This window comes from Phalacrocorax aristotelis, chromosome 8, assembly GCF_949628215.1.
Source record: "Phalacrocorax aristotelis chromosome 8, bGulAri2.1, whole genome shotgun sequence".
Lineage (NCBI taxonomy): Eukaryota > Metazoa > Chordata > Aves > Suliformes > Phalacrocoracidae > Phalacrocorax > Phalacrocorax aristotelis.
Window position 1 is genome coordinate 29,364,490 of NC_134283.1, and position 17,480 is coordinate 29,381,969.

At 40.6% G+C, this 17,480-nt stretch overlaps 1 protein-coding gene across 3 annotated transcripts in view; it reads right to left on the reverse strand.

The window, feature by feature from the left end:
* Window positions 1–17,480, reverse strand: part of SLIT3 (slit guidance ligand 3) — a 547,006-nt gene that overhangs the window by 69,653 nt on the left and 459,873 nt on the right. For all 3 annotated transcript variants that reach the window (XM_075102153.1, XM_075102154.1, XM_075102155.1), the window contains 2 exons: window positions 17,055–17,218; window positions 9,607–9,731 (listed from right to left, as the gene is read on the reverse strand). In XM_075102153.1, coding sequence (XP_074958254.1) covers window positions 9,607–9,731; window positions 17,055–17,218 — 289 coding nt within the window. The remainder of the gene's footprint in view (window positions 1–9,606; window positions 9,732–17,054; window positions 17,219–17,480) is intronic.

Sequence of the window (17,480 nt, forward strand, 5' to 3'; positions counted from 1 at the left end):
TTCTCTCAAGTTCTATTCACAACTGTGTATTTCAGACCCTTTGATTGCAAAGAAACCCACTGTTTGTTAAAATGAGATCGTGAAAAGGAAGTTTTACATGTACTTCAAATACTAAAGCAAGTTATGAAAGTTAGCATGTCACCTTATGCTAATTGCAGCATGAAGGACTTGACGGACACCTCAGCAATCACTGCAAACACAGCTACACAGCTTTGTGAAGGGAATACTTAGTTATCAAATAATTAGGGATGTTACAATCTGGATGAAGAACAACGCTAACTTTGAAATACATAATTAATCTAAATTCCTTTGCAGGAAGTGCTAAAAAGTATATCACTGGGAATTATTCTACTGTTATTTTACCACTGGAACATTTTGAAACTGATTTCCTAATTGATTGCACTGATATTAAGATATATGTAGACAGCTTATACACTAGTATCTATATACAGTAGTATGAAGATCTTAGGTAGATCCAGGCGATACTGTTTCTTTGTTTGTGCTCTTTCTGGCCATGGACATAATGGCTAAGCCTCAATCTGGAAAAGATGTAGATGACACTCATTGGCAAGGTCAAACAACTACAAGAGCTGGCAGGATGTATGTTAGATCCATCTGCTTAGGCATATATACAAATTATTTGGCAAGGCATGGATAATATTGCAATAATTTTGGATCAGACTGCTTTTAGATTGCCAGGTGGAAGTTGAAAGATTTTGATCATCTACTGTTCACAAAAATGCTGTGACTCCTCCTTCTGAATGCAGACCTGGCTTCAGACATCCATGTCTTGGATGCCTTAGATTAGGGTACACACAGTGCTGATTAATTATCTATTTCTCTTTGGTCACCTGTCCCAATGGGGTAATAAAAATGTGCCTTCTGAGGATTGCTGTTTACAAGTCAATTAATTTAACATGAAAAAAATAATTAATTTCATCAATTTCTCATTTTGAAAAAAGTTTTAATATATATATTTGAATATATATATATATATTTCAAATAAATATATTTGAATTTACCTAGGTATTTCTGATTTATTTTTTTAGTTCAGTATCATTGTTTAAACAGCTGTACTTACACTGATACAACAATACAACAAAAAATTGCCCACTGCTCACAAGCATCAATGAGAAATACTATTTGCTAAATGGCAGGGAAAGTAGATTATGAAAATAAGATACATTGATATTGGTTTTGTTGCTGCCCGCCCCCTGCCATCTGGCTGATTTAACTCCCTCTGAAAACATTCACAGTGTTAGTATCTGAAGTAAAAATACAGATAACAGTTATTTATACCCCACCATCTTCAGCACTGTATAGTTATCTTCTATGCCAGTTTAGCTTCATCTGGCATCTGATTAAACAATAATTGGGCATGGCAGCAGAACTTCTTAGTGACTTCCTTGTCCTTGTTAATAAATCACAATTGTCAATTTATAGCAAATTAGGTGAACTCTGCTCTCTTAAGCCTCATTTTATTTAAATCAGAAAGATTTATGATCCTCCAGGGTATAATATACCTTCCATTACCTCCGTAGCTAGTAATCAAGAATATGCCTGTCAAAGTCAAAGTGCAAGGATTCATCATATTATTTTTTTAAATTTCTGGTTCTTCTCCTATGAGTATGAAATTTAATTCTCAGTGGACATCTGAGGTTTATTTTGCAATTATAGTCATTACTATGTAAATCCTGATTGTCCTTCTAAACCTCTCCTTACATAAGAACTTTGGTTTCAGTGGTCTTTTGGGCTTCTAATCAATGACAGAAGATATGTTGTTCATCTATCATGGAGCCAATTCACATTGCACATATCTGAACTGAGTCCAGAGGTGCCAAACTGGATGGGGCAGGTGCTGTACAGCTTCCAAGGCTACTCAATCAACTGCCTAAAGCAGATCACTGTGTGAATGTTTTGGGAGACAGAAGAAAATTAGGGACACTGAAAATAGTTGATTTTGCCCAGGGTTGCCTCTGTACATAAAATCCAACCCAAAACATTTGATGTAAAAAAGATATTGAATATTTTATACATAGTCTCTAATTCAACCAATATTCATGAATGAGAAAAATATTTTCAGTGCCCTCAAAACACTTAAGGGCCTATTTATTTTAAAATACAGGTTGCAGTGACAACAAAACTTTCCGTCTCAGACTATCAAAAGCCAGTGGCTCTTTTTTAATGTGACCATTGTAGAGAAAGTAATAAAGACTGGATATTTGTACAGAAAACAGAATTTCTATTAATAAGAAAGAAAATAAAATATAATTGCTGTATTTTAATCTTATTGCTCACGGCATTTAACCTATGCCTAACACTTAAGCCACTGAATGCAGCCTGCATGAGAGAGGAGGGACTCATCACATGCAGGAACCTAATGAAACCTACCATGACGAAGGGCTTCTGTGATTAAAAAAAACCTCTCCAAAGCACTCACTAGATTTCTGAAATAAATAGAGCTAAAGATGCTGGAAGAGTCACAGTCCATTTGAAGAAACTTTTGCTGGTATTTCCCTGCCTGTTAAGGATGCAGGCTTTTGGTGTGGAACAGTTCTGTACTGATAAAAGGCTTGCACTGAAATACATGTAATAGCCAAAATCCCAGTATAACCTATTTCACTTGTGGAAGCTTTGTAAAGCTTCCCCTGCAAGGCTTGCCAGTTCAGAGATACCAGCAATCCTTTCTGGCATAAACCAACACTGTAATCTGAAAGAGGGTTGAACTGTGACAGGTAACCCAGGCAGGCAGTGTTGTTTTCAGAAGCAAACATGCAAATGAATTTTTCAGAAGAAATCAAACAAGCCCACTATGATAATGAGCAAGAGCACAACATTTGTCTCAGAGGTGCTCAGAAGTACAAGGAGGGGACCCCCGGGGTGCCATGGAGGCAGGTGTCTGCCCTGCACCAGCTCAGCGTTGGAGCCTGACACTGTCAGCAAGGGTAGAGAACTTCGGTACAACTTTCCCCGCAGTGTATGTGCACTTACCTCCACACAGTAATCTACTAATTCCCAAGCAAGTCTGGCATTATATTATTTCTATTAACAGGAAAGAGTTTACCCTCACATGATAAGGAAAGTTTTCGTTTCAGCTTAGCCTGTTTACAGCAACTTCACCAATTCCATCATCCCCAAAGGAAAGGGGAAAATAAGGCAATTAGCCTCTAGGACAATCTCTGTTCATGTTCTTGGACAACGAAAGAAACCCGGAAGTCATTCTGTCAAATACAGTCAATGCCAAGAAAGCCTCAAGGATAATAGATGACAATCACAAGAAAATCTAACAATAAGGATTTTCAGTTGTGACCAACTACTTCAACTGATTCAATTATGTGGAAATGGTGGGATGCACAAAATTAAGAGCTGGTTAAAGAGAACTTGATTAAGCAGAGTTATAGCAACCAGCAATCACCTGAAAGACAGACAAACCACAGAGGAAGAAAATTTATTATTTAGTGTAATAGGACCAGGCAAACATAAGAACAAGAGCCTGAAATTCAGAATAAATGCCAGTAAAAACTTCTCCTTTACCCTGGGAAAAGAAAGATTCGAAGTCTGGTCTCTTAAGGTATTTAGAACTAGACCAGAAAAACAGTGGTAAAAACAAAGTGGGGGGGAATAATCCACACTGACAGAAGAATGAATGTGACAGTGCCCACCTGTGTGTATGGCTTACTATTCACTTTAACTGCTCAGCTACTTCTGTTGCAGCACTCAACAAACACAGCAAATGCCTGAAGCTGTTCAACATCTGCTTTCTTGCTGGCTTAACAAAAATGGAAATACTTCTTCAGAGTTGGCGTTATTGTTAAAAGCCCTCATTAGGGCATGCCACAATACATTACTATGTTTTTTACAGGGCTTGCGGTGGGTGTATGCACGCCTCACCATGTTCAGCCAGCAACTGTGGTGGTAATCCCTCATTAAGCCTTTCATTTTTATGCTCTTCTAGATGTAAATCTCCATTTTCTTTAGACGTACTATAGCAGAAAGGACAAAAAGAAAGAAACACAAATCTGACTGATGCATAGTAAGTTTTACAGAATAAGCATACACAGGAAAATACTGTGATTTCTACAGTTTTTTCTGCTCTATGGGTGTTATATGAAATTATAACCACCAACTGCTGACACTGTTGTTTGCTCTTGAAATCCATACATAAATATAGGTCTACGCACTTTGTGTGGCCACCAATTACTTCTCATCCCTAAAGGCTTTCTGCTTTATTATACTGAGTGGAAAATGCTTCTTCAACATTCATTAATAAGTATTATAATTATGGTTAAAACAAACAAATAAAAAATAAAATACCCCAGATCACATAAACACATGCTCCAGGAGAATTTATCAGAATGAAAGTTCAGGGCAGAATCAGCTACACGGATTCTTCATAGGAAAACTTGGCATTGAGCTTACATTCCACTGTCTGTCCGCCCGACCCTGACACTGGGAGAGAAAAGAGGACAAGACAGAGCAACACGCGAAGGCAGAGATGTTTGCTCTCCTGCCTTACGTGGATGAAGGCAGGCTGAGTTTCTTCCAATTTCTTCTTCTTTTGCAGTTCCAACTTGGGGATTTATTTGTGCACTGCCTGATGTATATCGGGACTTATACGCATATGTTAATAGATCCAAAGAAACAAAAGCACAGAGTTACATTTCCAAAAAGTATTATCCTAACGAACTAGGCACGGACTCTCACACAGCTGGCATGCATCAGCAGCCAAACTCTACACTCAGTTACATTCATATAACCCCACCCAAATCAGCATAACTAAGTGAGAAATTGGCCCATTGGAATAAACTTGCACTGTCTCAGCCTTGAGCTGTAAGAGCTGGCTAGAGTATCTGTACATGAGCAAACACTACCATATCTACGTTTTAAAATCAGTTCTATGTTGAATACTCCTAAAACAGCCATTATTCTAGGACTCTGTTAGATTATTCACGTAACGCTACAGAAGTACATCTACACGGCAAAGTCCAAATACAGCAAACTTCATTTGCCTGTGCTCCAACCAAATGCAAGGCCATGTGCACCCCTGTGAGTGAACAATACAGTCAGTGCAGCACTGAGTCCATGCTAATGGTATGGGGTCTGTACTGGTACAACCTGCTTGTTAGCCCTGTGCTGAGCAGTCACAGCTTCTGCTGAGCTACACCTATCCGTTCAAGTGCTGGCACATTAGTTGTATCTGTGTACAACATGTGACAGATGCAAATCCCGCATATCCCAGAGACACTTTGCTCTGAGATTCTCAATTTCTAACCCTGTGTTCAGGGACGAAAACCTGGCACAGGGGGCGGGGAGGAGGAAGAGCCAAATTCCTAGCAGAACTTTGGAGCCAGCTTCCTCACTAAATATCATTCTGGCTTCACTATAATGCCTCCCACCACAAGAGTCTGGCTGCAAAGAATACTGTCTCTCCAAAGCCCAAGAGCTTTACCCAGGATTTTTCCAATTGTATCTGTCATTCTGGATGACTGGTGAATTTGCTTGAACCCTCAAGATACAGCAGTGCTGCTAGAAAAGTCAGGACACTGTCTGGATTCAACAGGGAGGTGAATAGAATAAAATACACAGAGCAGCTCTACCATAGAGATGCATGAGCATCTATTGCCTGAAGTTTGGGATATGTGCTATACTAATTTTACCTATCTTCACTTTCCATTTCAGACAGCTTTCAGTAACAGCAGAACCCAGAGTTGACAAACATCCTGCATCCCAACAGCTCAGGCTCCCATTTATCTGAGAAATCAAACTGGCTGTGGCGATGCCTAGCCAGGTACTGCATTTCATATTCCAGGTTGGCAACGTTCTTTCATTTCAGATAAAATACAGATATATTTTAAACTCTCTTTCCTCAGTCCTACAAATAACTCCTTTTGGAAAAAAGAAAATTACTCTCCTTCATTTGTAGTTACGTCAGTTTTAAGAAAAAAAAAAAAGAATAAAAGGCACAAAAATTAGCCAAAAAATCCAAAAGGGTGTTTTCAGAATACAGCAATGTCAAAGTACACTGAGTCTTGGATTCACTCACCTTAGTTTTTATTACAGCTATTCAAGTAAATCCATTCTCAATGGCTTATTGATTGCATGTTTGATTATTTTCTTGAATTCTAACAGCCATAGACTTGATTTTACAATATCAATGGGACTACATAAAAGCCACACACTCTGCAGGATAAATGAATTAGTACAGTACTGTTATCTATTTACCAGCCACCAGCTGCACTCACACACACTTACACTGCAGGTGGCCAGAGGCATTTAAAGCAGAAGAAAGCTTCATTTCTCTACTTGTAAACACACTTCACAATTTAATCCACACACATTATTTAAATGACATTTCAAAGAATGCCATGGAGAAGAGAAAAAAACACATCGCTGGATAATTACACCTATGTCTGTGTTTATTATGAAAACACAAATTTCATAACATTAAGAGATATATCCTGCTAGCCCTGGTAGCACCCTGCAGCTCAGGGTTGTGCAGCCTGCCAGCTGCCATAGGTGGCACTCTCACACCATCTCCCACCATCTTTGGGGCTTTGCCCCCAAAGAACAGCCAAAAAAACACTGTTTCAAACATGGTTTATCTACAGCAAACACATTATTCACCCACTTTAAAGGAAAGAGCAACAGCAAAGATAGCTGTCAGCACATAGTCTTCCCCATTTCTAATCAAGCAATCTATATTTCTGTCATCAAATATGACTGCCCAGCCCACTGGCCTCTCAGCTCAGGTGGTCCATGAGTTATCTCACTTCTAAGTTTACTCAAACCCATCACAGGCAGCATTACACATTTCTAAAAGGGTATGCATTCAACAGCAAAAACATTTTTGTGATCGTGAAAAATAAGAGATTGAGCCATCATCAATGTGATAGTGAAAAACAAAACTATAGGCTTTTGAAACTACAGTTAACTGGTAGAAGTTCCTGATTCCATCAGGCACCAGTTTGGCAACTGGTAACTTTGGTGGCTCTCTGCTACTTGGCCTACTGCTTTTTTTTTCTGAAGGCTAGCATGAGCATAGGAACCCCAGAAAGCGGCCTGTAACTGTCTGTCCCCTTGCAGGGAACATTATAAAGCCATCAGCTCATTTGAATAAGCTTACATTTGAAAAAAGGGTGGGTTTTTCACTTTATTGATGCACTCGTCCACACAGGATTTTTTCAGAATCTACATCAAACAAGGAAAAACAAATGCTGAGAGGGCAGATTTAGGGCAATTTATCAAGGTCTGGGAAATAGCTTCCAGATGGATAGAGCTGTTTGGTGCTGGCTGGTGAGAAGGAAGCAAGGTATTGTTATTGAATTAGCATGAATCTCTGGTGGAGAACTGCGTGGTAGATAGAGTGCTCCTTTCATATGGTTTGCATTTGGACCTGTCAAATTTCATTTTTATTCAAAAACCTGTGGTAAAGACATGCAGTTCTTTTTTTTGCTTATTAAATTTCCACCAATTCTCCCTGTACTGTTATCCAGGCCATATTTTTAAACTCTGCTCTAAGTGCCATGCCTGGGTCTATTTGCTCTTTGCCATGCTTGGATGACAGCTTGCTGCTTACAAGCACACAAGTGAGTTTAGGTTTTACGTTCACGCACTGAATGTTATCTGAGAAAGTGTGTGTGAGAGGAGAAAAGCTGGATGTTCTATGAGATGTTTAAACTGAGTCACTTCAAGAGTTTATCTAAACCTTTCTAAGTAAAACGATGCATATTGAGGTCTAATGTACACTAGAAAGTGATTGCCAATATAACTAGAGGATTACTCTTGATTATTCCTGTTGTAAAAATGTCTTCTTTAGAAGACATGTTGTAAACATGTCTTCTGGCAGTATAAATGCATCTATGTTAGGGCATTCGCTAATGCAGAAATACTATTAAAAACCCCCAAAACTAAGGGTAAAAAAAAGATTTGCTCATAACAAACATATTTCTACTTTAAGCTACCTGTATATCTGTTCCACGATACGTGCCTTATAAAGACATACACTAGCATTTATGTGTGTACCTGCTAGTTTTGAAAGCTTTTACTTTTCAAGCTAGCCCAACAGTCATCTAGTCCCACCTGAAGAATTCAACCTAGTTTATGTTAAACATCAAATTAAAATGACTGTTCTATTAACCTGAGGAGATAAACAGCCAGTTTTCTGCATTGCAAAGACAGATCAATTGTTAACAAGTAGTTATTTTCAGTTGAATGACTTTTTGACAATGTGGTCTTTTAAGATCCTAGAAAAGTTGCTCGTTGATATGCCACTGGGTAGAAGGATTTTTAATAAGAGGAAATTTTCAATGTTTTTTCCAGTTATTTAGAATTGTTATTTTTCTTGACTACCAAGTGTGGGGACACTGGGGTGAAATAGAAGAAATGAGCTTTACATCTTCCCTTTTCCAATGTTTCAGGGATCTATCACAATTACTCCATTACCATCTGGGATGTATCCTAGGCAAACAGAGAAGGGAAATGGTGATATCATCTGAACCAACTAATTCCTAAATCCTACCTGAAATGTAAGACATAGATACTTTTGTGTACTTCCCACACCTATGTCTGGGTTTGCCCTTCTTTTTTTTTCTCTGTAGTTCTTATTACTCTGTGTTTTATGAGCATCTGCTTCAACTGGCCAAGGCTCTGTAAGAAATAGCCAATGAGGCAAATAAAATCACAGTCTACAGGATGCAACGTACTTCTTTGGGCATAACATCTGATCCCCCTCCCAGGCTGTGAACGGATCATATGCCTCATTTATTACTTATACTTAATCCTTCAGCTACTGACTCCTGAGCTAGGTTTCCACTTACATCAACTCTGAAACAAAGTCTTGATAGCCTTAAGCTCTCATGATGTGGTGTTAACAATGGGACTTATACATCACTACCAAAGAAATTGCACTCCTCAATGACCTGATTTTCCAATTTTCAAATGTGTTATCAAGATACTGACACTGCATGCTCACGATGCTTGGCATCTACAGGATTTCATATTTGTGGATCACTTGATGGACATTAGTGCTCAGAAGTCAGAGACAGCTGAGCTAGTGGTTGGTCTAAACAGTTAGCATCTTTCAGCTAATCAGTCTGTACAAGATGGATGTAAACTAGCAAGTATCAACATTCTGTCACCATGGACTAAACTGGCCCTTAATTCTCATCCGAACTGTCTCCTCTTTGGCCTGGCAGCCTATGAAATGGTTAACTTGTTGCTGGCAAAAGAAAAGGAATGCAAAGGAAGATAAAATCAACTCAGCATTTCATATGGATGTCTACATCACAGAATCAGAGAATGCCCAAGGTTGGAAGCAACCTCTTGGAGATTGCCTAGTCCAACCACCCTGCTCAAAGTAGGGTCAGCTACAGCAAGTTGCACAGGATGATCTGTATAGTCATGGCACAGAGAGAAAGAAATGCCTTTCCTATTGCATAGGACAAAATTTGTAGCGGGGTGCAATTTAAAGGCCACACACTATCTGCTTGAGTAAGGGATCTTTTGAGCTCATTTGCCTGTCAAATTGACTTCTCATGGTACAACAGTTAAGAAAACAGAAGGGATAGGGAACACATTGCCTTTCATGTAGTTTATTGGTAGTCATACCTTGAAGCCAAAAGGGCAAGTGCATTGATAAAACTCCGCTGGATCATTGTTGCATGTCCCATTGTTCTTACATGGATTGGAGAGGCAGGGGTTACACTTGGACACAACACTGATATCTACCGGCTCTGGAAAGGCAAAACACAGTGTATTAGTGGAGAACTGGCTTACAAAAATTAATACTTCTGTACTCACACATACATTTTTTCCTAATGCAGTATTCACCCTGCATTGGCACCAATGCACATGCTGTGGGTGCAACTTTACACAACAGCATGGGATTCCCAGGGATTAGAGAGATTTTAAGTACTTAAATCAAGCACTAGGCAAGTCTCAATGATGCTTATATTCTTCTGGACATGGAAACATCAGCTTTGAAAAAACATGTTGGGAATCTCCAGAGAGTGGGCTTTTATATATATGGCTTTCAGCAATTTTTCCTTCCCTCAGTGTTGGAAATTCTGCAATAGCAACCCCTAGGGAACTATAACATGACATTTCTATGGCTGGTAACAAGAATTAAAGTGCAGATGCAACAGCAGAAATGAAAAACATGCGTAAGAAAGATTTAGTTAGAGGCTTATGGGAATATTTAGGTGCGAAGTGTTCTACCATCCTTAATTTTAACAGAGTTCAAAACTTATTTTCTTACTGTTCTGCCCAGAAAAATGATTATCAACATAATATTGGCATAAGTAAAGATGTAAATGTATGCAGGTAAGTATACATTGTTATATTTAAACCGTTTAATAAATCACATATTTTAATAGAATACTTCCAGAGAAGTAGTGATGTTTATGGGTGAGCAGGAAAATTAACACAGACCAAAAACTGCTAAGTACATTTGGGGTACCAACTCAATCAATACTTCATTGTTGAGTTTTTAGAATAAGCTAATTTAGACAGTTATATTTACAGTTAAAGCAATTGTGATTTTAAGTGGCTACATTTTGAATATTAAAGAGTTAATGGCTTTTACACATGAAAAATAAAACCTAACACTTCAAAAAGGCTTAAATTATATTGGGCAGTAAAGACCCTAAAATTACAGAATCCCAGGATCACAGAATCCCAGTTTGGAAGGGACCTCAGGGATCATCTAGTCCAACCTTTCTAGGAAAAGCACAGTCTAGACAAGATGTCCCAGCACCCTGTCCAGATGACTCTTGAAAGTGTCCAATGGTGGGGAGTCAACCACTTCCCTGGGGAGATTATTCCAGTGGTTGACTGTCCTCAGTGTGAAAAATTTCCCTCTCATGTCCAATCGGAATCTCCTCAAGAGCAACTTGTGTCCATTCCCCCTTCTCCTCTCCATGTGACTCTGTGTAAAAAGGGAGTCTTCAACTTCTCTGTAGCTGCCCCTTAAGTACTGGTACATGGGGATGAGATCCCCTCTAAGCCTCCTTTTCTCAAGGCTGAACAAAGCTGGTGATGCCCTTTTTGATGCAACCCAGCATCCTGTTGGCCTTCTTGGCCGCAGCAGCACACTGTTCGCTCATGTTGAGCTTTCTGTCCGCCAGGACCCCCAGGTCCCTTTCCACAGAGCTGCTCTCCAGCCAGGTGGATCCCAGTCTGTGCTGCACTCCCAGATTATGTTTTCCCAGGTGCATGATCTTACATTTCTCCTTGCTGAACATCATAAGGTTGTTGCTGGCCCACTCTTCCAGCCTATCCAGATCTCCCTGCAGAGCAGCTCTCCCTTCGGGAGTGTCTACTTCCCCACTCAATTTGGAGTAATCAGCCAACTTCATCAGGCTACACTTGATGTCGTTATCCAGATCACTTATAAAGATATTGAAAAACATTGGGCCCAATATTGATCCCTGGGGGACTCCACTAGTGACAGGTTGCCAGTTTGAGAAAGAGCTATTTACCACCACCCTTTCGGTGCGGCCCGTCAGCCAGTTCCCCACCCACTGCACAGACCAGTTGTTTAGGTGAGAACACATCAATTTCTCCAGGAGGAGACTATGGGGGACCGAATCAAAGGCCTTGGAGAAGTCCAGGTAAACAATGTCCACCGCCCGCCCCATGTCAACCAGGCAAGTCACTTTATCATAGAAGGCCACCAGGTTTGTCAAGCACGATCTGCCTTTAGTGAAGCCATGTTGGCTTTTCGCAATCACGTGCTTCATTTGACTTGTGATGGCCCCCAGGAGGATTCATTCCATAACTTTCCCAGGGATTGAAGTAAGGCTGATGGGCCTATAGTTACCCGGATCCTCCCTTGAGCCCTTCTTGTAGATAGGGGTAACATTTGCCTTCCTCCGGTCCTCTGGGACATCCCCTGCTCTCCATGACTTCTCAAAGATTATGGAGAGCGGCCTTGCGATGATGTCAGCCAGCTCTCTCAACACCCTCGGGTGGATGGCATCAGGTCCTATTGATTTGTGGGGGTCAAGCTCCTGTAGTAGTTCATATGCTAACTCCTCCTTCACTGATGGTGGGTCGGTGTTTGGTTCAATTGGCAATTTTGTTCCTAAAGCCTGGGACCCAACAGTGCTGGTAAAGACAGAGGTGAAGAAGGTGTTGAGGACCTCTGCCTTTTCAGCATCATTGGTGATTGATTCTCCTTTTCTGTTTAACAGTGGGCCTATGTTTTCCTTCTTTTTCTGCTTGTGGTTGACATGTCTGAAGAAACCTTTCTTGCTATTTTTTATGTCTACAGCCAGTTTCAATTCAAATTAGGCTTTTGCTTTTCTGACTGCGTCTCTGCACTCTCTGGCAATGCCCTTGTAGCTCTTGACAGATAATCCTCCACTTCTCCATATCTGGTATGCTTCCCTTTTGGATTTGAGTAGACCCAGGAGGTCACTGTTGAACCATGGGGGCCTCTTGCTCTGCTTACTTCCTTTTCCTTTGTAGGGGATAAATTGGCTTTGTGCTTCCAATAGAGAGTTCTTGAAGAACTCCCAGCACTCACTAGCTCCTTTGTCTTCCACGGAAGCTTCCCATCGAATCCCTCCCAATTGAGCCTTGAGTGCACTGAAGTTTGCTCTTCTAAAATCAAGAATCCTTGTCTTAGAGCTGACCTTCAGCACACTCAGCAGGATCCCGAACTCCACAATATTGTGGTCGCTGCAGCCAAGGCTATCACTAACCGAGATATTACAAAGCAGGCTTTCTCGGTTTGTGAATCGCAAGTCCAGCAGCGCCTCCTTCCTTGTTGGCACATCTCACATTTGTATCAGAAAACAGTCCTCTATCCATTCCAGGAACTTGGTGGATGACATGCGAGCTGCTGTATTGTTCTTCCAGCAGATGTCTGGGTAGTTGAAGTCACCCATCAGGACCAGGTTCTGTTGGCCAGAAGCTTGCTTTACTGCCCCAAATATCACTTTGTCAGCTTCGTCACCATGGTTAGGAGGTCGATAGCAGATGCCCACTTTGAGGTCCTGCTTGGAGATGACCCTTTTGACTTTAACCCAGAGGCATTTGATAGAGCAGTCGCAATAACCATAGTTGACTTCGATACATTCAAGGTGTTCCTTGATGTAGAGTGCAACTCCTCCATCTCTTCTACCCTGCCTGTCTTTAAGTAGAAGAGGACAACAACAACAGTCTTTCATGTCTTTCATGGCATTTTTTTTTTGTTACTTGTGTATTTTTTCCTCATTATTGCATGTTGCACTCTTTGATCAGTGGCCCTGATAACACCACCATCAGTATAGGATCAGGATATAGCCTTTACACTGCAGGTGCTTTTCAGCTGAGACTCCTTGGTACCAATTTCTCTCATGTTCTTACCCCCTGTTGGTGCTGTAATGAAGATTTATATCTCATGCAGGATGGTCCAAATCAAATCCATGACTGGAAGGGATTTTTTCATAAATAGTTACGGTAACCTCCTACAGCTCCACCTTCTCTCTAACATCAAGTATAAGCTGCTTTTCTTCAATTTCAGGATGTCTCACAATTTACTCCTCCTTAACATTTATCATGCAATAACAGAGCTCTATGCCCACTACGGGTTAGCACAGGACACGTTTTAAGTTATTTTAAAATTTATTTCCTTAAAAATAAATGGGATGAAGTGTAGCCTGATGAAGTTGGCTGATTACTCCAAATTGAGTGGGGAAGTAGACACTCCCGAAGGGAGAGCTGCTCTGCAGGGAGATCTGGATAGGCTGGAAGAGTGGGCCAGCAACAACCTTATGATGTTCAGCAAGGAGAAATGTAAGATCATGCACCTGGGAAAACATAATCTGGGAGTGCAGCACAGACTGGGATCCACCTGGCTGGAGAGCAGCTCTGTGGAAAGGGACCTGGGGGTCCTGGCGGACAGAAAGCTCAACATGAGCGAACAGTGTGCTGCTGCGGCCAAGAAGGCCAACAGGATGCTGGGTTGCATCAAAAAGGGCATCACCAGCTTTGTTCAGCCTTGAGAAAAGGAGGCTTAGAGGGGATCTCATCCCCATGTACCAGTACTTAAGGGGCAGCTACAGAGAAGTTGAAGACTCCCTTTTTACACAGAGTCACATGGAGAGGAGAAGGGGGAATGGACACAAGTTGCTCTTGAGGAGATTCCGATTGGACATGAGAGGGAAATTTTTCACACTGAGGACAGTCAACCACTGGAATAATCTCCCCAGGGAAGTGGTTGACTCCCCACCATTGGACACTTTCAAGAGTCATCTGGACAGGGTGCTGGGACATCTTGTCTAGACTGTGCTTTTCCTAGAAAGGTTGGACTAGATGATCCCTGAGGTCCCTTCCAAACTGGGATTCTGTGTGTGATTGTGCATGTGAAACCCCATACATGTGTTTAACTTGGAGTTAGGACATCAAGAGGAAATAACATCTGTATTTCTGGCACTGACAGGGGGTGGAATGTGACATATCTGAGCTACTTTTGTCTTGAAGGTAGAATATGTGAATAATATATAGAAGTAGCTCCTCGGAGAGGTCATAGGACAGGCAGCATTGCTGGTCTTCTAGATTTAGAGGTCATTAAGCCTGAATTTGTTCTATTATTTATTTATTTCATAATACACATGCATACATTTTCCATTTATTGCTACGGCATAGATCAAAGATAATCAATGTAGGAGCTAATAAGAACAGTGTTAGTTCCTAGCAGTTAAGCAGTTCATTAGTTTGCCCTTGTGGATTTGATTTATAAATCCATATAGCAAAATGCCCTCAGCCCAGCACATTCCTTTCCTCTACTGCATAACTAGGAGGGCAATTTAATAAAAAGCAGAGCTGAGTTTGCATGACTTGCACATTACACACTTTTATTTTCTTGGCTCTGCTGAGACATAACCTTCTGCTCAGTCACACACTAAAAACATAATTTTAACAAGAATAAGTTAAACACTGCTTTTTTTTTTTTTAATGTAAAGGTTACTGGAGGTCACAGAGGACATCTATGCACTACCTTTATACAAGCATCTCAAGGTACCAAGCTCGGCATGGGCTGACTTTTGCAGCAATGACCCTGGCTTTCAGCAGGGTGGGGGGTTCACCCCACCCTGAGCTCCCTGCTAGTGGTACTTGAGCTAGGACTGAATCTATGCAGGAGGAAGTACAGACATATCCTTGGACATTCTGTGTCACCCCACAGACAGTCTCGCTCTTCTGCTGACAGGCACGTGTCACAGCTACAGCTCAGTGATGAGAGGGTGGTGCAGTTGCAGGACAAACCAAGGCCGCACCATATCTTGTCACAGGCCACGCACATGGCTCCAGCCTGAGGGTAAACCTGCACTTGACATTGTAATAAATCATGTTGCTTTACCATAAAAGAGCATCACCGATATCCAAACAGAATAGCACGAGGCAGTGGATCTTAAACATGCGCATGGGAAATGGGTTCAGTTCGACTATTGAATCATGTACTGTTTTTCCAAATATATGTATTGTGATGAGAAAAGGTGAATTTTCCTAAGGCCTAGAATTTCTTGGAGTATACCGCCACTCGTCCAGACCATCAACAGTTTCTGCTTGTCCAAAGACCACCTCCGAATCATCACTTTTTTCTCCTTTTCTAGTCAGATAATGTGAGCCATGGAAACAGCTGGGATAGTAGAAAGCCCACCAGCTTTCCTGTGGACCAAACTAATATTTATATAAAACCGTACAGCTGTTTTAAAAAGTCTATATCAGAGGTCTACTTGTCTCTTGTCTAAGAGTTGCTTACTTAGTTTTGAGAGAAAGAGCCTGACTATTGATATAGTACAGTTTCAGAATGAAAAAGTCATGTAGCTTCTCTTTCTGGATTAACTTTCAGATCCTGTTTAATATGTAAAGATGATCCGTTTCTTTGTTTCGCTTCGTATGAACAAGTACATTATTTGGTATTTTTAATATCTAGAGTATATTTGTACTTCAATTTTGAGAGACTATTATAAAGTCTGTAGTTCTGATAATTATAGTCAGAGTTCTGATAGTTTTGACACTGACACTTCAAAGTAATTAAATTGTAAGGTTACAGTTATTAAAAATATATTTGAAAGAACATAAAATTCAGCTCAGGCTTGGGAACTTGTCTTCTAAACCCACCTCAACACCATCATTTGTTTGTTCAGCAGTTTAGTCCCAGCCTCTATAAAATCATGCGGCCAAGCAGTACTGTAAAGGTGGCTGGCACTCAGAGACATAAAAATAGGCTTTATGCCCTCATTTCCATTTCTAAGAGAGGGTACTGACCCATCTTTTCACTAAAAATATAGCTCCATCTTCATGTACTTAACAGTAACGTAAGCGAACCTCCAAAATGTTTTTGTACAACAAGAACATACAGGTATATCCTAATCTAAATTCAGTAATAAGCTACTTACTTTATCAAGAAAAAAGTGTACTCCTTATCATTTGTCTAACTGCTCTCTAGTGCAGCCTACTCCTATCACTGACTACCCCTAATTGTTAATAACTGCATCTCAACCTTCTCCTGAATGATTGTGCACTCTTCAGACATGAAACATTACCCATAATCTACAGTTTCTGATACAGAGCTGATGAGGACAGTTTGCAGATCTTCAAATGAAAATGTATTTTTGGTAAATACTTGCTTTCCAGAAGAGTTCCCAGTCTCTCAGTTTTCAAGTAAATGTACATAATAACTGAAGTGCTCTACGTTTTAAAAATAACCCTTATTTTACCAAAGTTTTCTGGGGTAGGTAGAAGGCCAAACCCAATTTATTTGCTCAAATAAGTTATGACAACATCCTATATGCTAACTTGCCATTATATAATCTGGTGCGAACAACAGGAATAACTCTTCTGAGGTTTGCTGTTTTTCCTTCCAGTGGTGCAGGTAACTGCACTTTGTGGAAGAACACCTGAAAATGCAACTTGAATGTAATGTGATGGTTCAGTAAATGAAAGCCAAACCCACCTCCCCTCCAACTCACTTTAAAACCAAACAGCTTCCAAGAGTATAAAAATAAAGCACTATATATGAGGAAAAGCAACAGGACAGAACAGAGAGGCTCCCAGCTTGCTCCTACCTTTGCACTGGAAGTGGTGAGTCGGTGTTGTGAGCAGCAGCCTGTCCACCATGGCATCAGGCCCACTGCAGCGGGCTATCCCTGGTTCTTTGTACCCTGCCTTCACCCACTCGGAAAGCCAGCGGAGGTTGCAATCACAGTGCAAAGGGTTGGTACCTAGAGCCCTAGTGGTATAAAACAATTAACAGCAGTTATTTTGGCTTTCGAGCAAAGATAACATCCCTGATCTCACTGAGGCAACATTTTATTGTACACTTTTACAGGAATGCTTTACTTAAAAATGTGGGAAAGATCTTCTGAGTATTCAGGAAGTCTTTTAGATTTATCTCCACCAGTATTCCCCACTCATTTCCTTTCTTCCCATCATTAGTTAGGGAGGTTGTGTGAGTACCTAACAACAAATCACTTTTTCAAACGATTGTGCTT